This window comes from Indicator indicator, chromosome 19 (assembly GCF_027791375.1).
Source record: "Indicator indicator isolate 239-I01 chromosome 19, UM_Iind_1.1, whole genome shotgun sequence".
In the NCBI taxonomy this organism is placed as follows: Eukaryota; Metazoa; Chordata; class Aves; order Piciformes; family Indicatoridae; genus Indicator; species Indicator indicator.
In genome coordinates, this window is record NC_072028.1 from 7,390,452 (window position 1) to 7,414,524 (window position 24,073).

General features: G+C 44.7%; 1 protein-coding gene across 1 annotated transcript; it reads right to left on the bottom strand.

Annotated features, from left to right (window-relative positions):
• Window positions 1–491: 491 nt before the first annotated feature.
• COTL1 (coactosin like F-actin binding protein 1) lies at window positions 492–22,059 on the bottom strand. Its single transcript, XM_054389742.1, has 4 exons — window positions 21,983–22,059; window positions 21,627–21,709; window positions 11,195–11,352; window positions 492–1,163 (listed from the first exon to the last, which is right to left on the bottom strand). The coding sequence occupies exons 1-4, from the start codon at window positions 22,057–22,059 to the stop codon at window positions 1,053–1,055; spliced, it is 429 nt and encodes a 142-aa protein (XP_054245717.1). The 3' UTR covers window positions 492–1,052.
• Between the last annotated feature and the right edge of the window lie 2,014 nt (window positions 22,060–24,073).

Genomic DNA, 24,073 nt, shown 5'->3' on the forward strand with positions numbered 1-24,073 from the left:
CTCTGCCCTGCTTCATCCCTCAGTCACAGGTACAGGATGGTTCACTGCCCCAAGGCCCCAAACAACTGAGGGTGTTGTGTTTAGCTGTGAAATAACCCAGGGGAGACATGGGTAGAGAAGGCTGGTAGGGCTCAGCAGCTATTTTTGCAGACATCATTTAAAAAGGAAATCTATGCATTTCTGTTTCACCTCCTGAGCCCCAGTATTAGGAAAGTCAAATACAAACCCAGAGATCAATGTACACAAAATAGTGACCAAGTGTCCAGACATTTCTAAGCCCCTCAATTTACTGTGCCATGATACCTCCAAAAAAAACCCAACCCCCCACATTCAAATCAAGTTGGATCTTACTTTTAAGAGGGAGGGATAGAAATGCAGCACATAGCATAGCAACTGTCAAACAAGATTTAAGGCAAATTTATTCCCATTTATCATGAGTTGAAGAATTTGTTGTTTAAGCTTTGTTTAACAGCTTTGTTGTTTAAGCTGTTAGGTAACATCTCAGCTGGACAGTTAAGCTCTGACAATTTAATCAAGACTTGAGTGAAGTTAGCTCAAGTTGATCTGAGACTAGAAAAGCACAAAAATATCGTTCCCAAGAACATCAGTTGGAACAAATTAAAACCAAAAAGATAAAATAATGAGTGTACAGAATTTCCACAAAACTTTCTCCTCTCAGAGAGCAGGTTGAGCCCAATTAAGACAGACAGACAGACATGCATGCATAGGAAGAAAGACACAATGGCAAGCCCCTACAACTACAGTGCTGAATAAGAGCAAAGCAGAGCCAAACCTAAATTCCACAGATGTGTGAAGATGGACAGTGTTGTGAGTAAAAAAATGGGGAAAAAAAGAAAAACAGAACCCCAAAGAGGGATGTTTCATGACATGGAACGGAAAATAAAAGTCCACTGTATGCAAAGAAAGGGAGTTCTTAGCTGCACACACAGAAAGCTGGGGATTTCAGTTGCCTCATCTCTCAGTTGTGTTACTTTGTTGTGCCTTTCCCCTCCCTTTGAGATCCAGGTGATGGTGCCAGGAGGTTCCTGTGTTTACTCAGTCTGTGCATCATAATTAGCCCCCCCTGCTTTCTTCAGCTCGGTCTTGATGTAATCTTCATCCAGCTCTTTGTGGTCACTGATCACAAATTCTTTGGCAAAGTTCTGCAAGAGATAAAGAAAAAGCCTGTTAAAAAAGAGGCTACTTCTCCAAGTCCTGAATGAAGATGGGTTATCCACCTTCCATGGCTGTATGAGCAGCATATCCTGATGATAAATAGAAAGCAGTGGATGAGACAGAAGACTAGCTATGGCAAAACCCAAGACTTAACCTGGAAAATTTTGTGTCTGCTTCTACAGTCATCAGCTGCAAGACCAAATCCTTGCCTGTGCAACAACTCTTCCTAGCAATAAATGCACAGGCTAGGTAAGGTCTAAATAGTATGCCAAGTAAAAAAGCTCAACATTGTTGACCTTCTAACTGCCACTGCCACTCAGCATAGTCATGAGCATGTCACTAATCCTGTCAGTGTCCTTTTTAGGACCCCTTCTCCTTAAAAAAAAGTGCTATACCACAGTACTTTACAGCATCATACCCCACCAGCTGATAGCAAGGTGCTTCAGTTAAAGATTGAGCAATGTGTAGATGGTACCAGGAGCAATTAATTCTACTTCAGTAGATTTACTGACTCCTCCTCTCAACCATCTAATGGCCAAAACTAAGATACTGCACCAGACAGGCTGCTGCTGTTGTCAATAGCCTCTGTGGTCTAATGATCCAAAGTGACCTTTAAGAACTTGCTTTATTAATACACTTGTGTGCTGCAGATTAGGAGTCAAACTGCTTGAATGCTCCCGGGCAAGGTCTAGGCAGTGTGCTATGATGTGAGACTGTGAACAGAGAAAACCCTTCTTGGAACAGATTACAGTGGCTTTAGGGCATTTGTCACCACAGTGTCACTACAGTCAGGGATTTGTTCCTTTGTGTCCCTCCTGCCTCACAGCAGGGGTGGCATGCATGTGTGTGCACAGACATTTCAGCAAACATGCACATTTACTTTTTTCTTCAGCATTTGCCTTCTCTCCCTACCCACAGCTGCAAACACTGCATATGCCTTTCCCTTCACCCTGACCCACAGGGGTTTAGGCAGCAGGAAAAACACAAGCATTCATTGGCCTCTGCAAGGCCAGGGAAAAACTGATGACAAAACAAATGAATTAAAGTCCCAACAGCCCTGCTGCAAGGGTCTCAGGAAAGTTGCAATGCCTGGCTCCTTCGGCAGAAAGGACCCTGAAAGGTGATGGAGGCTGCCTGGGAAAATGAGGCAATGCTTTGAGAGAGCAGCAGTCATCTTGTCCAGGTCTCCCCGGCACTGGAACAGCCTCGGCACAACTGTGGAGCGAGGCTTTCTGATTGGTTTCAGACTCTAAGCCATGGGAGAGCTCTTTATTTGGCAGCATCTCAAGGGTCTCAGTTTGGGATCAGAGTCGGCTAAAGGAGGGGGTGGAGAAGGATTCAGCTTGAAAGAGCCTCAGCACCTCTTTCATGCCGTGGAAGAAATGGAAGGGAGAGCAAAACAGCTCCCTCCCCCACACCAGTCTCCCAGGCTGCAGCTGATCCTGTTTCACACTGTAGGAAATCCTCACTAGCCAAGAGTTGCTTAGGGGTGAGGGGGAAGAAAAACAGAGCTTATAGCAGCTACAAGAAGCCTTGTCTGCTCTGCTTTAGTTCATCAGCTTCTAGACAAAGTCCTAAGAAATAACAACTGCTTCACAGAACCATTTTGCTCCACACTGCAATGGCTGGCTTTTCTGGTGTGAGGACAGACAGACATTACAGATACTTAGCAGAGTTTATGAAAAACGGGAAAGAAGTAGTTTATTTAGAGGGGAAAAAAAAAAAAGTCCCTTTTTTGAGATGGGAAATGAAGAGGCAAACAGCCTGAAACATCAGATTCAGTCATCCTCACAAGTGTCCTACTTACATCCTACTTACAAATCTCTTGTGTAAAAGCTCAGCTCTTGCTAAGGCCAAACAAAGGATTTTCAGCTATTTGATTTTCACTGAGGTGTGCCTGCCTGCATGGGTTTTTGAGCTGAGCCTTCTCAGTTTCTTTTCTATGTGCTAAAAGGTCTAACAAAACTTCTTCATCTCAGGAGGTCTACCTGACCTCACTGCTAGTGTTTGCCCTGACTTTAGTAAGAGCTGAGGCAGGCCCATACAAAAATTTCTGAGAGGGGTTCCACGAGAAGTGTGTGTATTTATAAATCCAGGAAGAGTTTTCTTCAATGTCCACTCTTCAGAATCCAGCCAGTTCCAAAATTAAAACTGCAAGTGCATTCATACAGGAACAGAGGGGAACTAAATTATATATACCACAAAGAACTTATAATTGCTCAAATGTCTCCTCATCTAGACAGTTATCCAGATGATTCCTGGGTGATGATCTGTGGGCATCAGCCACTATTCAATGTTATTGCCACCAAGACACCTTGCAAAGTCTGAGCAACCTTCCCCCTAGCAGTGGCCAGATGGGTTATGTTCCCAGCCACTCTTAAATATCCTCTTAGCTGACTGGGCCACCTCTTGTGCCAGATTTGTACCCTCATAGTGCAAACTGGGTCATTACTATTAATAACTCTTTGCTTTATTCCTTTTTGCTGGCAGGTGCTGGCAGGGGAGTCTTCAGTTCTTTGCACCAGCTTGTACCCACCATGATGTCTCATGAACCCTGGCACCATGGGGAGAAGATGCTTCTGGTGAGTCTGCTGCCTGGAACTTATGATTTCAATATCCTGCTTGACTTTTCTTCAGCCTCAACCTCCCTTATCACTCTGAATTCACTGTTTGAGCTCTTTGGGATTAAGGTTTTGTTCAGGGTGCAAATCATAAGGTGAAGAGAGGCATGTAAGTGTTGTAGAGACAGCTGAAACTGCCTCCTGTAGCATCAGGGCAGAAAGACAGGAAGGACTGTGATGTTCAGATAAGGAGACTGGGCACCCATGATCAACAGCAGCACTTCTGAGCTGAGGGCAATCTTACTCTCAGTTCGTTCTTTTTCTTTTTCTTTTTTTTTTGCCCCCACTGAAACTGCCAGAATGTAAAATTACTCACAGCTGATTTAATTTGGTCTGATGTTAGCTAAACCAGGCATTGGTCCTTATTTGGCATGATTGTCACCTGCAATTACAAATAACCAGTCACAGCAAACCAGCTCTTGCAAAGCACCAGGAAGAAACTCAGCTTCAAGGGGCTAACAGGCATACAGCTGCAGCCAGATTTCTGCTCTGCCACCAGATTTTCTTTCTGCCCTTAAGAGACTGGGTGGGGTAAGTTCCTGCTTTCTCTTCTCTTCTCTCACACACACCAGCATCTAATGCCTTTTAAGAGAACTGCAGAAGTTATAGCTGCCTAAGGCACACAGTGCATAACTCTGATGCTTGGGCCCTCGCTTTGCTGACATGCATCTCCATTTTCCATCTGCCACTTCCTTTTCTCCTCACACTGTCTACAAGCTTTTTACAACTGTAGCAAGCCCTGTGAGTGAATTCTAGCTTTTGAATTTCACCCCAGAGTCACCATCAGCCTACAGATAACAAAAACAATAATGCCATTTATCTTTACCCCTCTCAGGACACAACGGTGATCACAGTCTCTTTGCTTTGCCTCTCAAATCCTTGAACACAACATGAAACACAAGGTTTACTCATAGTTCTTCAATGCACCTATCTAGCACGTGCTTCACTTTGTGCCTGAGTAGCAGAGGGTCACCATTTTGCAGTCTAATCCCTTGTGTCAACCTCCACGTGACACTGGAGAGAGAAAGGAGTCCAGCCATGCAGGTCAGGTTGCAGAAAGTGAGCCTGAGTCTCTCCCTGGGAAGTGTGAGATTCGTACAGCAAGCTGAGTCCAGCCTTTCTCTTCCAGACAGCTTTATGGGGAGTCAAAAAAAAGGTGGAGCAGATTTTCTTTTTCTTCCAGTCTCTGAATGGTTAGCATATGAGGCTATAAAATTTCCCTAAGCTGGCCAAGGGAAAATCTGTCTGGTGCAGATACTGTACAAAAAACAGTCTGCAGAGGCCCCTGTAAATCCTAGCATGGGTAGGCCTGAGGCCAGAAAGAAAATCCTTGTATCATGTGCAGACACTTGGGTTCCTAGTAGCTAGGGATGGTGTCAGGTAGTTAAGCAGCTTCTTGCTGGTTTTATTTACACTGGGGCTTGCAGCATCCTCCACTGATGTTCAAAATCCTCAGGTCTGCTGCGCTTAATGTCATCACTCCCATCCACTGGGCATCTTGTTTTCAGTGCAGACACACTGCAGAGGAGATGACATCTCCCATGCTTCTTTTCCTGCAATCAGATGTTAGAGTCCAAGGTAGCAGCAAAACCACTCTCTTCAAATTTACTGCTTGCCAATTTTTGCATGGACTGGTTTCAGCCCCTGGGAGAAGCCAGCCCAAACGTCTGGCAAACACATCTCAGCAACTGGAACTACATTTCAGCTCATCTGCAAATTCCTCCTATCTGTGCTGCATCCCACTGGAAAAGTCACAGGGCTGTGCCTCAGATGGGGGGTGATGAGCAGCTGCTTATTCTGGCATGAAGAAATTACTTACAACGTTACCACCTTCTCTAGATTAGGACTAGGAGTTCTTGTACATCCATACCCATTTGGTATGGCAATTAAAGTAAACTGGAATAGGAAAAACAGTCAAAAGGAACAATTCTGTTTGCCTTCCCAGCAGGCTCTCACCCACCCTCCTGAAAAAGACAGTCTCAAAGCCACCATGATAGAGCCATTGCAGTATGTGTTTGATTTTCTGAGTGCCACTAACAAAGGTATGAAACAATCCTCTGTTTAGATCACTGTACTACCACAACTCCACAGACATGGAGTTATGCATGTTGTATCTGTCCTGAGATAAGAGACTATAACCCCAGAAGTAGATCCTCCCTCCTGGGGTACCAGCATCAGTGCAGTGCAGAATCCAGAGGAAAAAGAGAAGTTGAACAGGAAGAAAAAAAAAATCTTGCTGTGAGCTCTATAGCAGAATCTTAGAAATTGTCTTGATATCACTAAAGCCTGGCAAATTCCTCACTAAAAATAAGAATGAATAAAATGCCACAGATATTTGCTCACAGAAACAGAGCTGTTTTACCCTGAATGTGATTAGGCAAATAACAGAGCACATGATTTTGTGGGGGCAGGAGTGCTGATGAAAACAGAAAAGAGTCAAAATTCATGGAAAATAAGACAAAGTTGAAAAAGGCTGGGAGGTCCCTTTGCTGAGACAAGCCTGCAGGGGAGTTCAGTCCCATCAGGAGAAAGACCTCCACACTGCCTAACGAAGGGTTAAAATCTCCTGGTAGGAAATGTAGTCTTGAAGAGCAAGGAGTTCACAGAGAGGAAGCAACACTCAGAGGGAAACCAAGCCCTGTTTTCAGTTCTCAGCACATACATCAACACAGGACCACTGCAGCACAGGTTGCCACTCCCAGCCCCACAACCACTGTGCCTGGGCTTGTCCTTACTTGAAGAAAAGCACCATAACCTCATCCTTCACAGTGAGTGGGGCCATTCACTGGAAGGTCTGACACTCCTGTACTTAAACCCCACAGCTGCCAGGTTTCACCTTTTTTATGGCTGAACTGAACCTCACACTGGTTTACAATAGCCTTGATTTACGTTGACCAACTAGGTTCTCCTGGGCCTCTGGAATAAAAGAGGTCAAAACATCAGGTTGCAGAGAGAGATTGTGGATGCCCTCTCCCTGGAGTGTTCAAAGCCAGGCTGGACAGGGCTTTGAGTAACCTGATGTAGTAGAAGGCGTTCCTGCCCATGGAGAGAGGTTGGAACTAGATAGTTGTTAAGGTCTCTTGCAACCCAAACCATTCTGTGAGTCTATGAAGAGCCTTCAGAGCACAGAGAGCCTCCTAAATGGATTTGTACTAATGCTGAATGAGCCACAGCTTGTGCCTACAAAAGGAGGTAAAAAGCAGAACTATTCTTACTGCTAGGGACATAAAACATGAATTTAAGACCAGCTTTGGATAATCTCCTTTTAGTCAAGTAGAGAATAGACTCAAAGCCTTTCAGTTCAGCTGGTATCTACTGGTAGCTGGGTACAGCCTTAGCATGGCAACTGGTGGTGCACAGTGACCAAACTGTGCAGAGGACACAGATGCTGTGGGGTCTGCTGCATGTGTGTCTCACTGCAAGCATCTGCCAGTTCATCCATGTGTGCAAGATAAGACACACTACTGCTGATGACAAAACAGATGCAGCCTTGTAGTTTAAGTCATTCTGGCTTATTGTTTCATAAAGTTCCCCCAGCTCTTTAGATCATCCTAGATTTAGATTTAGACTGTACCCCAGGAACTCCCAAATGTCTTAACAATTTGCAAAGCATGGGACATTGTGCTTAGGTCTGTCCTTGGCCTGGGCAGAAGCTCAGTGGAGAAAAGAAGGGATACTACATCATCTTACTCTAGATCTCCCTTTACACAAATCAGTCTCCACACATTAGTATCTAGCTGTACCCTTGAGAAGATACAGATAAATGTTCCCCATCCTGGCCTTACTTCTAACCTGCTCTCAGCTCAGCTACTTGGACTGCATCACAGGCTTGATCCGAGATTTCCACCTGAGGTACAGAGGAAAGGATGGAAATCAGTGGCTGTGAGAAAAAGCTACTGAATGTTCCTTAAATGCCAAATGCATTTTTCTCCAATCCCAAATAAGTACAATAAATGCAATACCCATTTTCCAACAAAATTAAAGAGGTAATAAGGAAAATCCCAAATAAGCAAGAAGACCTGATTCTCTGATAGTACAAATCATAACCAAGGCTATTTGCACCAGATGAGATCCATCCCTGTAATTTTATAGTTACTACAGACAAAAATCCATTGTCCTTTCTTCTTAAGAGATTTTTATGGTAACCTCCTCTACTGACTACCAGTGTGGCTTCCCAAGCCACCTCCCTATAGATTTCACAGCACCTGCTCTCTCTTCCAAGAGAGGAATACAAAAAGGAAGGCAACCCAGTTCCTCTCCTTGCTTTATATTTCATCCTTTTGTTCACAAGCCCATAATCTACTCTTCAACAGCTAATATCCCTTATATTTTGCTTATGGCAAGTGCTTCTGAGAGAGCTTTAATAGTCACCACGTGGGAACATTCTTTATTCTACAGATGCAACACGGTGGGTTTTGCTGGCTAGGCAGTACTCAAGCTGACTGTCGTTCACTTTGAGTGTCTCAGCAGAACAGCATTTACTAGCATTTGTTCAGCTTTCAGCAGAGCTCAACCAAAGCTCATCAGTGCATCTACAACATAGCAGAGAATATAAAGCAGGCCTTCCCTCACACTGGAGCTTTGGTCTTAAAATAAAGAGCCACAGTTAGCTTTGGCAAATACTACAAGATAGCGAGAGTCCTTCAAGTTTTACTGAGGACTTCTCAGACTGAAGAGCTGTTGTTCTGGAATCCCAACCAGTTACTTCTATAGATCACAAAATCAAAGCTGTTACCTGCTGCACAAAAAGCCTCCTCCTGCCACACTTCCTTGGAAGGAGAGCCACATTGCACAGGGTAGGTGGACCTAGAAGCCATGCTCACAACTAAAACTGCAGAGAGCCAAACTGCATTGGCAGCCTAGATTCTCTTCAGGGTGTCTAAGGAAAAAAAAATCCCACTTTAGGGTACCACTTATTCCAAATGACGAACCAGCACTGAGTCAGATTTGCAGTTTATCATTACAGCAGACAACCAACTGTATTTTTCTATGTATAACTCACATCTCAAATACTCTCTGTAAAAATCAGAAGCAGTGGGGTGATGGGGAACATATACTTGAAGGTCAAGAGAACCAGTAAGAGTGGAATAGCTGGGGGATAAATTCCCTTCACTACATTTCAGTTGCACTTTCTGCTCCTCTTTTTTTTGATTATCTGCAAGGTTACATGCATATGAAGGAGCAAGTAGTTCTGCTTTTATCCCACTCCACTCAGAGGGACTCAGTTGCACAGATAGAACTATTCGAAATAGTTGTCAAGATAATTTCTTAAGGGAAGGAGATAACCACTGACATGACATTCAGAAATGCTTTGGAGTGGGTTATAGACCTGGTTGCTCAGTAAGAGTGTATTAGGCACTAGCTGTGTTGTTTTCATATTTCAGTATAGATTAATTGGAATATGAAAGCTTTTAAGTAACAGCCAAGAATGATTAATGTTCCACCAGATTATTAACTCAGGCAGACTACTAATCAAAGATGAAACGAGAGAAATTGCAAATTATATGTAACAGACCTGAGGGACAGATCTTGGAGCAGCACTCTGGAATGCTGTTCAGCTCAACAGGAATAAACTGTCTAAACATATTTTTTAAAAAAATCTCAGGCTTTGTGACTCTCATATGAGTCATTCATTAGTACTCTGTAATTTCATCTCCAGCTACAATTACACAGTTTCAGCTGCTTCACATGAACAGAGATTTGCTTTCCTATCTCTCAGGTGTCATTATAGAAGTTATTTTTCAGTATGGACCCTGGTGTGTAGTTGCCATTTTGAAACATTTAGCACCAGTGCTTATCCTCTGGAAGGACAGGAATTTATTAGATTCATGGTGCTTATCTAAATATAAACTTCTCTATTGTAGAAACTACCAACGAATGAGGGGGACTTCATTCTCATCCTTCATATTGTTCTATTGGGAGATTATGGAATCACAGAAAAGAATCACAGAATTGTTTCAGTTGTAAAAGACCTTTAATATCATTGAGTCCAACCATTATCTAACTACCAAGTCTGGTGCTAAACCATGTCCCTCAACAGTATATCTCTGTGTCTTTTGAATGCCTCCAGGGATGAGAACTCAATCATCTCCCTGGGGAGCCTGTTCCAGTGTTTGAAAAACCTTTCAATGAAGAAGTTTCTTCTAATATCTGACCAAAACTTCCTCTGGTGCAACTTCAGACCCTTTCCTCTTGTCTTATCACTTGCTACTAGGGAGAAGAGAGTGATCCCCAGCTCACCATAACCTCTTTTCAGGTAGTTGTAGAGAGCAATAAGGTCTCCCCTCAGCCTCCTTTTCTGCAGGCTAAACAACCCCAGTTCCCTTGGCTGCTCCTCACAAGTGCTGTTCTCCAGATGCTTCACCAACTTCCTTGCCCTTTTCTGGACTCACTCCAGCACCTCAGTATCTTTCTTGTAGTGAGGATCCCAAAACTGAACCCAGTACTCAAAGTGCTGAGTATAGGGGGACAGATTTTTTACACAGGCAAGAACACAGTTACTGAAGAAGAGTATGCCAGAGGTCAGCCTGTTCTCCAAGTGTATAAACAAGATGTTTTCTCAGGCGCTGGAGATGCAAGCCAAGGTTTAGTTGAAAGAGTTAATCATGCTTTAAACACTTCTTCAGAGGAAACATGCCAACCATTAACAACATCTCCATTAAAGTCACCTTTCCTGCAGCAGGTCTCTGCAGCCTTCCACAACTTACTTCTCTTGTGGCTGTTGCTTGTTTTCACTCATTTGGACTGAGCTTGAAGCTCAGTGTCCTGGGAGGCCCTGACAGAGTTAACTGAGCTCAACTGGGGCAGGCAAACTCCAGTGAAGCCCTTCCAAGGTGTGTACTAAGCACATTTCTCATTTTCCCTGATACGCCCAAGGCCAAACAGAAGACTATTCAAACCTAGTTAGCTATTAAGTACTGTTAGTTAATTGGTAGAGATAGGGACTTCAGACTTTAGTTGATTAGGTCCATGAATTCATTGTGCAGAGACAAAAGGCCTCAAGAGAAGTTTAAACAAAGGTGTGGGGTTTTCAGTTTGATTTTACCTGCTTAACTTAATATTGCCTTGTTCTCTACCATTCACAATTATGTTATTTCCATATCAAAGAACGAAAAGAGGAGCATCTTAATGATGACAAGAAGGGGAGTGCAGATATTCCCTTCTCATGAAATTCTTAAGACAACCTTAAGCTCAGAGGTGCTTCTTTATGCCTGAATGTTCAAAGGGCAGATAAGTCTTCCTAGTATGAAGACAAGCAATAGGGAGCTCTCTTCTTTTCAAAGGATTAACTGCCAGGTTAAAGGATGATCCAGTCCTTCCCCCTCTCTCCCTTTCTGCTGGTGTTTGTAGAGCTAAAAGCAAAGAGAATTGGTGGTTAGAAGTAAAAAGAAGGTTACCTGTACTACTTCTTTGACCAGAGTCTTGTCAGTCCCAGTTTTGGCTCTCTGCAGGCCACTGACATCCTCTCCAATCCAAGTGATGAGAGCAAACTTGACTCTCTTGCTCATGGCATCACCAGTGGTGAACCGGACAAAGCCAAACAATCGAACATCATCTGGACAGACAAAGAAGAAAGGAGAAAATTATTACAACCAGAAACATCCCTGCATTGCCATTTTCTGGAATAAAACTATTGCTCTCAACTCAAAGACCAAGCCAAGGCACTGATCCTGTGTTACAATACCACCATTTGGGATTAACAGGGCAATACAGAGGCTCTGCCCAGATGACCTGTGCTTGCAAAGTGTATTTGTCCACTGCTAAGTGTGCCTCTTTCTGGGGTGCTTTGAGTTACTGGGAGGAAACCACCTGTGCTGGCCACCCTACATTAGTGTATCTGAAAATGGCTGAAATACAGCCAGCAGATAATTCAAGAGCACAGAGCTAACCTTAGTTACACATTTCACCATATCATTCCTCTGCAGGTCACTGGTCAAGAGAAGAAAAAAGTGTTTCCCAGCATCTCTTAAGGATAGCAGGATTAGTCACATTTTGTAACACATACCCAGAAACTGGCCATTGTGCAAATCTGACTTTTCTCTCTTTGCCTCCAGCCACATATCTGGCTCACTTGTAGTATGAGTTCACAAGGAGAGAAGAAGCAGGAGCAAAAGAAAAATCTGCAATTACTTCCCCAGATGTGCTTTTCTACTCCTTCCAAAGCCCTGTAGAGAAAGGCCTGGATTTTAGGTCTGTTCTCATCTTCCTTTCACAGCTGGTTTCTGCCATATCATACCAGACTAGAGTTATTTAGTCTGGCCATCTGTGTAAAACCCTTGTAAACTCCTTGTCTCAAAGAGTTTGTTCCTTCCCTGCAGGGTGACTCATCACCCAAGGCAGTTGGATGCCTTCACCATCACAGGCGCTTCGCAAGCCTGTGACACCATCCACTCCTATCCCCAGCCTCGACAGCATGCACCATGCTGGAGCCTTCAACCAGGATCATGCAGAAAAGCTGAGCAGATGGGCAGTTGTGCAATCGTGGAATGCATCTAATCATAGCCACTTCATCTGTTACAGGTCACTCAGGACCTTTTCAATGAAGACAGACTGAGAGAGTTGGGGCTATTCAGTCTGGAGAAGGCTCTGAGGAGACCTTATTGTGGCCTTCTAGTTTCTGAAGGGGGCTACAAGAAAGCTGGTGAGGGTCTTTTTAGGGTGTCAGGTAGTGACAGGACTAGGGGGAATGGAACAAAAGTAGAAATGGGTAGATTCAGATTGGATGTTAGGAAGAAATTCTTCACCATGAAGGTGGTGAGACACTGGAACAGGTTGCCCAGGATGGTGGTAGAAGCCTCATCCCTGGAGGTTTTTAAGGCCAGGCTGGATGTGGCTCTGAGCAACCTGAACTAGTGTGAGGTGCCCCTGCCCATGGCAGGGGGGTTGGAACTGGATGATCCTTGAGATCCCTTCCAACCCTAACAATTCTATGATTCTATGAAATGAGATGACTCAAAACAGAAGAGCAAACTTGCTATTTGAAAGGAATCATGTTAATCCTGGCTGCACTTGTCATGACCAGTTCAACATGTTTTATGATTATTTGCTATCTTGACTACTGGCCAGGTGAAAATGCAGGCTCCAGGTGCAGTGAGGTTTGCCAACATCCCCATCCTTGGATCCATTACAACATGCTCCATGAAGGGTCAGAGCAGCTTCAGGGACAGGAATGAAGCAGCTCTAAATTACACATCCCCAGAAAATAAGCTGCTAGAAATCAATGCAAAAAAGAAGTGAGATTTTCTCTGAAAGCTGACAGGTCTCAAAGCTTCTTTAACACTTCTTTTTGCCAAAGTGTGAATAAAGACAACTTCCCCTTGAGAAAAGGTAAATTTTAAGTCTGAAAAAAAACCACCTATGGTCTTCCTGTGTTTTCCTCTATGTACTTTTTTTCCACTGATGGAGGACTACTGGGGAAAATGGAAAATGTAGGTAGAGAGGTGTGTGAGCCAGTACAGGGTTTAAAACAAACTCCTCTGAAGATGTAAAATTTGAAAGGTCTTATTCAAAAGAAAAATCCACATGGATCTCTGGAAGGATAATGAGCCCTGTGTATTATGAGTGCAGGCAAACAAAACGTCTCTCTCACATACCTGTTACTGGCAAGTACAAGAAAGGCAGGGAGAGACTCCTGTTTCTGACAGTAAATCCTCTTCCCAAGATTGATTAGAACCATAAATGAACCGACAGCCAGGAAATACCCAAGGTGAGGAAGAGGCAGTAAATCCCCTAACATTACTATTAACAGTTCTATAAAAAAACATTGCTTTCCCAGAGCTGACAGTAAAGGAGGCCACACTCCACTGAGAATTGTACTGTGGTTCCTATGGGAACACAGAACTGGAAGGCACTTCAATGTCACTAAGTCCTGGCCCCTACTATACTGTAATCATTTCATAGACCTTCCTGTGGACCCATCACTTTCTACCTTGAGTATGTAGGTTTTTCATCCCTGCCCCTTTCACCAAAGGCAGCTACAGATCATCATGACTGTTTTGGAACATGTCCCTTTATAATACAAATAATGTCAGAATGTAACAAATGAGAAAAATTCCAACTTGTTCTGCAGAGCTTTTTCATAGCTACATAGAAAGGAGGTTGAAGGAATTTACCTGTCAGTACGAACTTAAATTTGACATGAACCTACAGATCACTGGCAGCAGCAGGATCTGCCTCTCAGCAGAAGAGTTTGAATGCTTTCCTGTCCTTCTGAAAACAGCTTGATCAGTGCCACCAAAGAGAACCAAACTCTGCAATTCCATGTGAGCTTTTATCTACTAGATCACCTACTACTCAGTGACCATGAGCAACTCTTACTTCATCATGTTAGGTCCCAATAACTTTAATGAGCATCTGAGGTAAGATACGGGCCTCTGAGTCACCATTTTGGGCAGAATTTACTTGGGGCTGGTTTACTTGTGGGGGCTTGAAAGGTTACACCCAAGGTGTGTGTGCTTTTCTCCTCCTGTATCCCTACAGTAGCCAGAACAGGCTCTTCAGCTGCCACAACTTTCAGTCCAGTGTATTTAATATAAAACACTACTACAGGACATTTTGTCTTGGATGTGCCAGTCTGAACTGCAGCATCTGAGAAGTATTTCAGCAGCTGCAGATAAAGCCAAGAGGGAATCTGAATTGGAGCCCTTAGCAATTAACATAGCTCTTTTCCTAAAAGGGCAACAGGGAGAGACGTGGAGGTTCTTAGCACTAGCTCAGTCTGGGTATGAGCTTTTACAACTGCAGGTCCAAATCCCTGAGCAGAAGCGGCTGAGTTTCACAATTAGTCTGAAGCATGTTCAGAGTGATAACGGGATCAAAACACAAGTTCTTTTATACTCCCAGATTTTCTCTTTCACAGTTAATTAGTTCTACCCTGCCAGATCACCTTGCTGAGCTGGAAGTCATCGATGCCATCAGTGCCAACTCCCCTATAAATCTCAAAGTATTAATATCCACCACCCCCACACACATAAAAAACCACTTATAGAGGGTTTAGGAATTTGCTGGGTGCATGGAGTTGAGGGTATGACAAATCAGAGAGAGAGACAGTAGGTTTCCTCTGAAAGAGGAAATCCTGCCTTACTCTAGGCAGCCACCTTCCTAGTCACTAAGCCCTGAATTTCAGGAGAGAGAAGCAAATAATAGCTCTGGGCAGAACGGAAATAGCAGCTTTATTTGATTAGACCTTACAAGTTACAAACAGCAGAAATTAACAACCTTAATTCCCACTAATATCACTACTCCTTTAACTGTGGTTGTAGAGCCTGACAGTAAGGCTGCACAAACAATGAAAAGTACAATGGATGCCTTAATGAGCATCACTTAGTATTTTTCTCCAAACCCCTTATTTATCAGTAGGCAGGATTTTCCAAATATACTGATTAAGCTTCCCTTGGCTGTCAACAAAGCTTGATGCCAAGCTGCAGAGATTTCCCTGATGGTATTTTCCTTTTTATCATCCACTCAAACCCTTTGGTGCAGCTATACTAAAAAACTCCCCATTAGATTAAAATGCACTGACTCATCAGGAAAGGATACTAGCTGTAGGACAGAAATACTCTGTCAAAAGCTTCACAGTTTTTAGCTGTATGGCTCTGGATGGCAAAGCCAGAGACATGCCAATGTAAGGCCACCACTCCCAGCTTCACCTGCATGCTCAGCCAAGGTCACATACAGAAAGGCAGCTGATGGAATTATCTGCTTTTGTGCTCTGTCCAACAATGAATTACTGATGGCACGTGACAGGTTTCATGAAGGATTTATTATGTTTGTTCCAACTGGATTCACTTTAGATTAATTTGTCAGTTTTCCACCTCTTCAGTCACCCCTGTAGTCACATGGCTAGAAGTGCAGACAGAAAACCTTCCTCACACTGTTTTTCCCCTCTTTGTCCCTGTACTAAAGCCCCTATATCTCTGATGCAATGCTGCCTTGCACCATGCAGATGTTCTTTGAAGTCATAAGACACATACAAAACGTTTGACCTCAGGACCATCACTACAGGACATGCTGGGCTGGGGCATCAATCTCACCCATATATCCCAGAGAAGCTGACATTAGTACAGGGTACTCAGGACACAAGTGCATGGGGAGGATGACACCATGCTGACTTGTCTGGCTTCCTCTGATCCATTGGAACCACCAGCAGTGTTTCATCAGAATGAATTGCTGCTACCTCAGTGACAGTAGTCCTGTAGTGGTCTCTCTGCAGACCTGGGTGTAAGTGGGAGGAAGCAAAGGATCCAGCTATTCTTTGTTCCCCTTCCCTGAAGGAAGGAATGGTTGTGTTAGTTGGTGAGAGTTAAGGGCCAGACAGGCCCCCAATCAAAGGGCACACAAAAGATGTAACTCTTGTTTACCTGCTCTTATGCCTAACACAGGATGGCAAAATGCGGCCCCACAGCCATGCTACTTTAATTATGCATCACAAAGCTATATATCTCTGAATACAGAGTGTTACTCCCACTAGAATGAATGAGAATATTCCCTAAAACATCCTCCTGTCCATTACAAAGGACAGTCTAAGCCACAGCTCTAACTGGCAGCTACTTAGCTGACCCTCCCCGGAGTGAGAAGGGAGGGCACAGGGGCATGGAAACTCTGCAAAGACAGTGTGACATTCCCATGAGCCACCCATGGCCCCAGGTCTTCCTTTAAATAGATATTAAGGGAAAGCAGGCAGGAGGAACAGTAAAGGGGAAAAACAAAAGCAGTAGGAGACTGATTTACAAAGCCCATTTTAGCAACTTAAGATGTAGCCAAAGACAGATAAGCAGCTATCTCATTACATGTCCTCGTGGACTTTTACAAGTCTTTCCTACCACCCAAGCTGCCAGTGTTATCTTGGTGATCTCTCAATGCTTAGCTCCTAATTTTTATATGCAGACCAGGCTTTATAGGACAATTGTCATAAACCCAAATGAGCCTTCATTTGTCTTCAGAGCCAATTCTATCTCTATTTGCTTCCTGATGCTTTATGTCAACCAGAAATGGTTTTATAGGGCATTTATTTCAGAGGGCAAAGATTTCCAGTTCTTCCTCATGCTGAATGCATGGCGTGGTTCTGGTTTGATCTTTCCAGACACTTGGGTAACTATCCCTTTTCATGCTGTCATTGCAATTATTTATCCAGACTGGGGTTTTCCAAACAAAAGGTTCATTATTTCTTTTGTCAGAGATGCACTGAAAAACAACTGCTCACATGTAGCATGGGGGGAAGCACAGTCTTCTGACCTCTCTGTCACTTCATGGCAGAATACACCCTTTAAAAAAATTGAAGGAAACTGCAGAGAGAGGCAGTGAGATGCTCTGCTGCTTCGTAATACAGAAACAGAGTCAAGCAGGCTGGTGCAGCCAAGTGTTACTGACACAGATAAAAGTCTAGGCAGATGTTTTGATCGGACTTTTAGTTCAGTATCTTACTTGTAAGTCATTCTGCTCTTCTCAGCAACACCATCACCAACCCAATTAGGAGACTTTGAAATTAAAAACAACAACAAAACCCAAGAGCCTTCACATCCTTCCGTACAATAACCTTCAGCTGTTATCTGTGTTTCTGGCTTCAAACCCACCAGCTCAGCTGGTTTTTAAAGAAGTGTACTGATGGCATATACTACCCAAACACCAAATTAATGCTACTTCTGGAGCCATGCCATCTGCAGAGGCAAGAGCTGTAACTGTGAAGTAAAACAGATCAAAATTCTGTTTTAAGTCCTTGTTTAATGCAGAGGTAAGCTCTCCTGTTAATTCCAAGCAAAACAGTCCTTAACCAGAAGACACCAGGGGTGTCTGCACTGTGTGCTTAATGACCCTGACACAATCAACGTCCTCTGCTTTGGTCTCCTGACTCTCTATACCAGACAAAGGCCAATACAGCCACATACTTTGGTCATTATGCAGGACTGCAAGAGGAAGAGCCACCAGCAACCACCTTCTAATCATACAAGGACTTTATTGTTCGAGTGGTTTAAACCAACCTCCTTGAATTTACTTTGGGATAAGTTGGAGAGGTGTTCACATATCTCCAGTGGGTCTTAGGAGGACAGAGAAAACTACTACTGCCTAAAGCCAAAGCAGAGTCTACCACCCCCAGCTAAAGTGTTAGTCATCTTGTGGCCTGATACAGACTGTGACAGCAACAGATGTGCAAAAGTCCAGGGTTCAGGCTGTGTTTGCAGCATAATCCTGGGACTCTGAACAAAAGGGCACTGAAGAAGCTTTTCTTACCATTCTTTCTTCCTTTAAAAAGAATTGGCAAGTGCTGTCCTCCAAATAGTGGAACAGGGAAAGGATGATAGTTTGATTATGCAGTTCCTTTAACTTTCATAGTCATCCACAAAGCCTAGTAAAAAGCTTAGGAAGAACAAGCCTCCACCCCAGGATATGTGGCATGCAGGTCTGACGTGCAATGTGTATCTGAGAGTAGGGCTGTGAGAGTGATGAAACCCGGACAAGGCAGGCTGGGTGCAGCAGCAGTTCCTGGCTCAGGGCACAGGCTTCACTGCCCCAGGAACTCAGCATCTTAGTCTGTTGTGTGTTCCTTCAACAGCAGCCCACAGAGCATTGCTGGAGTTTGCAGAGATCTGGTGTCTAACATGGGCTTTTTGAATTGCTACTTCCATTAAAAGGCACAATTTCAGTTTCTTGCTTTTCCCTTTGTCCTCAACCATTCTTGATGCTTAAGGAGGTTTGCAGAATTGGTAATGGATTGGGCCATGGTCTGCATGAAAAGGGTTACGTAGAGGGGGAGGAAAAAGCAACCCCCTCCAGCCCTTCCTAACCTCTGTCATTGCACAAGGCAGGATATCCACCACAGGCAAATGTCTTCCTAACTGGTACAAAAGACCTTTTTGGTCTCAGAACCACATGAATTAGCACATACTGACACCCCCTGCTCTGAGCAAAGCAAAATGTACCCCTTGCTGAAGGTGCTTTTAACAAGAATGGTTATTAAAGAAAGCAGGGGACAGAGAGGTTTGCCACTCAGAATGGCACTGAAATAGATGGTGCAGAATGTAGAACAGAGCAAGCTCAGACGGAGGAACCTGGTGACGCTCTGCACACTGAGGTTTTTCAATTCCAGCTCCTGCTCTCACCTTCAACCACCACATTATGCTCAGCTTCTACCAGAGGCAGTTGCAGTACTTTGTGGCTTTCAGGGCAGTGTTTTTCACAAAACAGGAATTCAAAACAAGGAAGGAAGTTTATTCTGGTGTCAGTTTTTCTAATCGCAATTTCAAGCTGTTTGCATTGATAGTAGCTCTTCTTCCCTTCCGCAAAATGTGGAAGGAGTTTGGGTGTGGAGCAGGGGAGAAGAGGCATTGCAATAGGAAGGAATAATATTTAACTGCTCTTGCCATCCCTTTCTACTCTTTTTTACTGACTTTGTTTCAGTAGAAATATTCCAACCACTTCTACCTCATGGTAACATTTGGCACCTTTCTACCAGCTGGGAAGGGAAGCTCTAACTTCACTGCTGGCACAAGCCTTGCTTTCTGACTACATCTCCAGTGCTCCAGGTTAAGGGCTGCTGCACAGACAGAGGCACCAAAACTTGCATCTCTTGCTTCCCCAACTGCTCCACCACTGTAAGTTGTGGGTGGTGGGAGATCCATTCTGGCACTCAGCCAAGAACCTGGAACCTGAATTTGCCTCATTCTTTAAGCCTCCAAGGACTCTGCTCCAGAGGTAGGTTTGAGGACAACCTCTCGCCCTGGTTTGCCAAGGAGCAGGTTCATGGGAAGGAAAAGGAAAAGAAAGAAGAGAGAAAAGGAGCAATGGAGCATCTATAAGGGATTTATTTCAGTGTTACAGTTTAACAGTAGGCCACAGTCTACCCCACGATGCCTTGTTTTTAACTCTTCTCTTACCATGCTTACACCTAAAATTTGCAAAATGCTTCAGTATTGGAGCCAGCTTGGCACTTTGATGGTATCAAACAAGGTTTTCTTGAACTCTGTCTATTTATATTTATAAACTCTATTTATAAATAAGGGTTTGGCACATGCAGGTGATGGCAAGAAAACAAACCTCACCATATTCCAAAGTACAGTATGTTCCTCCATTGATTGTTATATGCATTCTACCCAGCCCACCCAGGGCTTGGTGTCTGCCAAAGCCACTCTGCCTGCTTAACCACTGGATAAAAGTATTCCCCTTGCTACAGAAGGGAACAGAGGAACTGTTCTTGAGAGGGTGCCAATCCAGAAAAAAACCCAAACCAACAAAACAAAAAGCAGTAAAAATCAGTTTAGATAAAACAAGATCTCTTAAAAACAAGGAGAGAAATAAACAGGGAAGGTTCCTCTGCAAGCCTCAGATGTCTGGAGATGCTGAAGACACTCAGTTATTTTGGCCACAAGAGGAGACACAGAACATGGCATTCAGCTGCTGAAGCTGTTGACCTCCCAGAAAGAAACTAACCCTTGAGATAATGTTGACATGAACTTCAGAAGTGCTGAACCCTTGGCTTTCCTGCATACCAGGTAATTGCTTTTTCCCTACGTTTCCCATTGACAAAAGTTGAGTGAGAAGGAGTTCTTGCAATACAGGGTACCAGCTCTTCTGATATCAACTACAAAAAGATCCTTTTCAGTTCTGTGAATACTCCCTGCAGAGGTCCCAAGAAGAGCTGGAAAAAAGTGGCTGGGTTAATCCTTGTAAGACCCCACAGCAAATGCCATAGCAGAGCAGTCTAAACCCTCTTGATTTAGTGGCTGCTTTCCAAGGACTAACATGTACTTTCTTCCTATGATATTTATTCACCGATCAGACCAGTCCTACCCTCATTTAAGTGACTGGGAAGTTCTCCCTTACAACTCAAGCCCTGGGACATGGCAGACCAATTTGGACAGACACTGGTGTTTCAATAGCTGTAGGACTCTGACTACAGTGCCTCTGGGACTCGCCCCACCTCGAAAAGGGAGAGGCTGCTCAACAGTACAGATACCTAATTCTAAAAATGCAGGTTAACCATAATTCTAGAGATTGTAGAGCAACCAGGTGACTCAAGAAGACTTTTTTTATAGCCCAGTATTAATGTTCAAAATGCTTCCCATCCCATTGGTGAAATTAAACAGCATCTGAGACAGGAGGAAGAGCTCTACAATTCCTCCCCAAGAAGTTATTTTGAGCAAAACCAAACCCTTCTTTTGTAAAACACTGCAGCAGTTAAGATCAGCTGAAGCTCCTCAATTTATTTCCATATTCCCTAGGCTTTGTTTCTCCTGTGTTAATGTTCTACCACCAACAGTTAAACAATCAACTGCCACCAGAGCAGCAACTGTAAGGGGTTGTGCAACGCCTCACACAGGATTGTTCCCAGGGCTGTATTGTTCCAGCCAATCTTAGGCACAAACACCTTTTTTTTTTTCTCGGGTTTCATACTCTTAAAAAATCCAAGCAAGCCTTCTAACTGCAGTTACTTTAGTGCTGTGAATACATTTTACAGCAGAATTTTATGACAAAATGATCTGTGTGACTGCATTATTTTAGTCACAAAAACTGAGTCTCTTTTGCTCTGAAACTGCAGTGCTAAGCAAGGAGACCATGGCTAATCAAGCGTTTCATCTTGCTTATAACCAAGAAGCAATGAAAAAATATGCAAAGAGGGGAAGGAAAGCCCAAAGGACCTTAAGTTTAAGTCTGAGACAAAGGACTGGTTGGACTATGGACTTCAGTGAGCTGCACTCTGTGGTGGCTGCAAACCTGACCATGCAGGACAGGGCAGCACTAATTCCAGTTTACCCAGGTTTTCTCCCATCCTTCCCCCCCTTAAACTAGGCAGCAAGAAATACAGTAAGGTGCCAAAGCAATCATGATGGAGCTTACCTGTGCACTTCCTTTTAAAGGTTTCATAGTCTACCCCTTGGTCTCCAGGGACGATTGTAGAGCCATTGTACTTAAAAGTCACCCTTTGGGAAACAGAAGGGGAATGGTACATTTAAAAGTCACCATTTGGGATGAGAGAAAGGGAAGGGGAGTATTATCTTTAGCAGTCACCCTTTGGGATGGGGGAAGAAGGAGATAGGGAAGAATATACTGTAATAACCCATCCTTTACTAAGGGAGGAAGAGGAGAAGGGGAATAAGGTCTCTAACATTCACCCTTAAGGGAGTGCAAGGGTAGAGAAGAAGGGGAATCCCAGAACACTGGTGCCTGTCCGGGAGATGCCGGGGGACACTCACCAGTTCACGTCGGTGGCATCGTCTCTGACGAGGTTGTACGCCTCCCTGCACGCCTCCTTGTCGATTTTAGTGGCCATGGGGGCGGCCGGGGGTGGGGATGGGGGAAGCGCGGAGCAGCGCGGAGCTGGGGGGGCCGCTGCCGCCACCGATGTTGCCGCTACCGCTGCCACTACCGCTCCCGCTGCCGCACCGCGTAGAGCCGCGCAGAGCCGAGCCCGCTGCCGCCCGCCCCCGCCCCGCCGTCGGCCGCCAATGGCTCAGCAGCGAGCGCTGAGCCTGCCCCCGCCCGCCCCTCCCGGCCCCGGCGCGGGGTTTCGGGGGTGATGCAATAACCCGGGGACAGGGGGCCGGCGGGGAAAGGGAAAGGCGAGGGGGGGGGGAAACCTGTCTGGAGGATGCAAAGCCGAGGCGCTGCCTGGGCAAAGTGGGCGAGGGGCTATTCCCGGCGACCAGGGCCCGCCGCGGTGATGCGGATTTTGGGCCGGTGATATTTTTCCAGACCCCCAATGTTTTTGCAGCCTGTGACGGACGGGTGGAGGAAGGAGGGAAAATCGATGCGCAAGATGGAGCAGCCGCTGCCGGCGCGGCGGGGCCGGGAGCCGGGCCGGGCGCACGGGAGGTAGCGGAGCAGCAGCGCGGAGCAGGTAGGCGAGGGGGAGGCGGGGAACCGGCTCCGGCCGGGGGCTGGAGGCCGGCATGCGGGGCAGCGCTGCAGGGGCAGGATCAGGAGCTGGGCAAAGCTGCTTGTGAGACTGCGAGCGGGGAGCCGGGGTGGGGAGCCGGGCTGGGAGCTATGGGCACCCCTCTCCCTACATGCGGGCCTCTGACGGGGGTTGTGAAAATGACTTTGAGTCGTCACCGCTCGCTTCAGGTGTGTGTGCAGGGGCTCGAAGCCTCTGTGTGTCTCTTGTGTGTGTCTCACCCCGTTTCGGATGCAGCGATCTCCCCCTACTGGGCTCCACTTCAGCGTTGCTAATTAAAAACAGAAAATCGAACCCGAGTCAATAAGCTAATGAGAGATGCTGGGCTTTAGGCAGAGGAACAAGGGCTGTCTGTAAGACTGCACATCGGTCCAGTGTCCACAGGGACGGTTCATTTGCTTTGCAGAACGCAGCTAGAAATAAATGTCACCAGACGTTGTTGTGCCCGAGGACCAGAGTTTTAAAAAACAGTCCTTGTACCTCTTAGTGGGTTTCTACCCTGAACACGAGGGACTGGATATTGCAGTTTTAATAAAAAACACATTCCGTGATAAAAGCTATCACATGTTGTTTCTTTTGAAGTTTGCAGTGGCATGTTAATTATTTATTTCATATCAATATGTTGTAACAGGGAAGTCTGAACAGTAAAAAAATCTCTTTACCAAATACAGTTGTTCAGTTTTTCCAAACATCTGGAGGAACAAGATAGCCAGAGCATGTGCCAGTTGTAGGATACCTCGTTTTCTACCATAGAATATGAAGCTCTAATCCTGCAGGCAGCTTCTTCCAGAGAGTCCTGAATGACGTGAGGTTCCCTGTAGCATCGGGGCCCAAAACATAAGCATCTTGCTGCAGTGCATCTCTGTGATGTGGATGAGGTCATAGGGAAGAGAGAAATATTTCTGAAGTCTGTACAAGTGTAGGACACAGCATTGGGGTGAATCACACTCTTTATCTGTAGACTGCAGGCTCTAGATGATAATCACACAGAAATAGTTGTGAATTTCTATTGATTTTCTTTTGGATCTGTCTTTGGGAACACTCCTTTTATGCTGACCATTATCTGCTCATAAACATTTTCTTTTATTTCATTGTCTGCATTTATCATCCCTTGGCACTACCTTGCTGCTATTTATACCTGTAACAAATGCTGGTTGTCCTTGTCTTTTCACTCTTGTTCCTCAAGTCCTGATGTTTCCTAGGGCAGCAGTGGATATTTTTCCTTAGAAGGAGAAAACATCAACCTTATTTCTGTCCCTGTGACCCAGGAGCTGGAGTGTCTGAATTATATTCCTAAAGAACTTCATGCTTCACACTTAGAAGTGCCAGATTGTCACCTGTGTAGGATCAAACCTCTTTTCTTTGCTTCTTTTGTCTTTGACACATTTTC

Bases quoted from the DNA above. Each gene is read 5' to 3' on its own strand.
- COTL1 (XM_054389742.1), bottom strand. From the start codon at position 22,059: ATGGCCACTAAAATCGACAAGGAGGCGTGCAGGGAGGCGTACAACCTC. The intron at 11,353-21,626 runs GTAAGCTCCATC...TTGTCTGTCCAG, and splicing joins CTTTAAAAGGAAGTGCACAG to ATGATGTTCGATTGTTTGGC. The intron at 1,164-11,194 runs GTAACCTTCTTT...TATCTCTTGCAG, and splicing joins TGGTCAAAGAAGTAGTACAG to AACTTTGCCAAAGAATTTGT.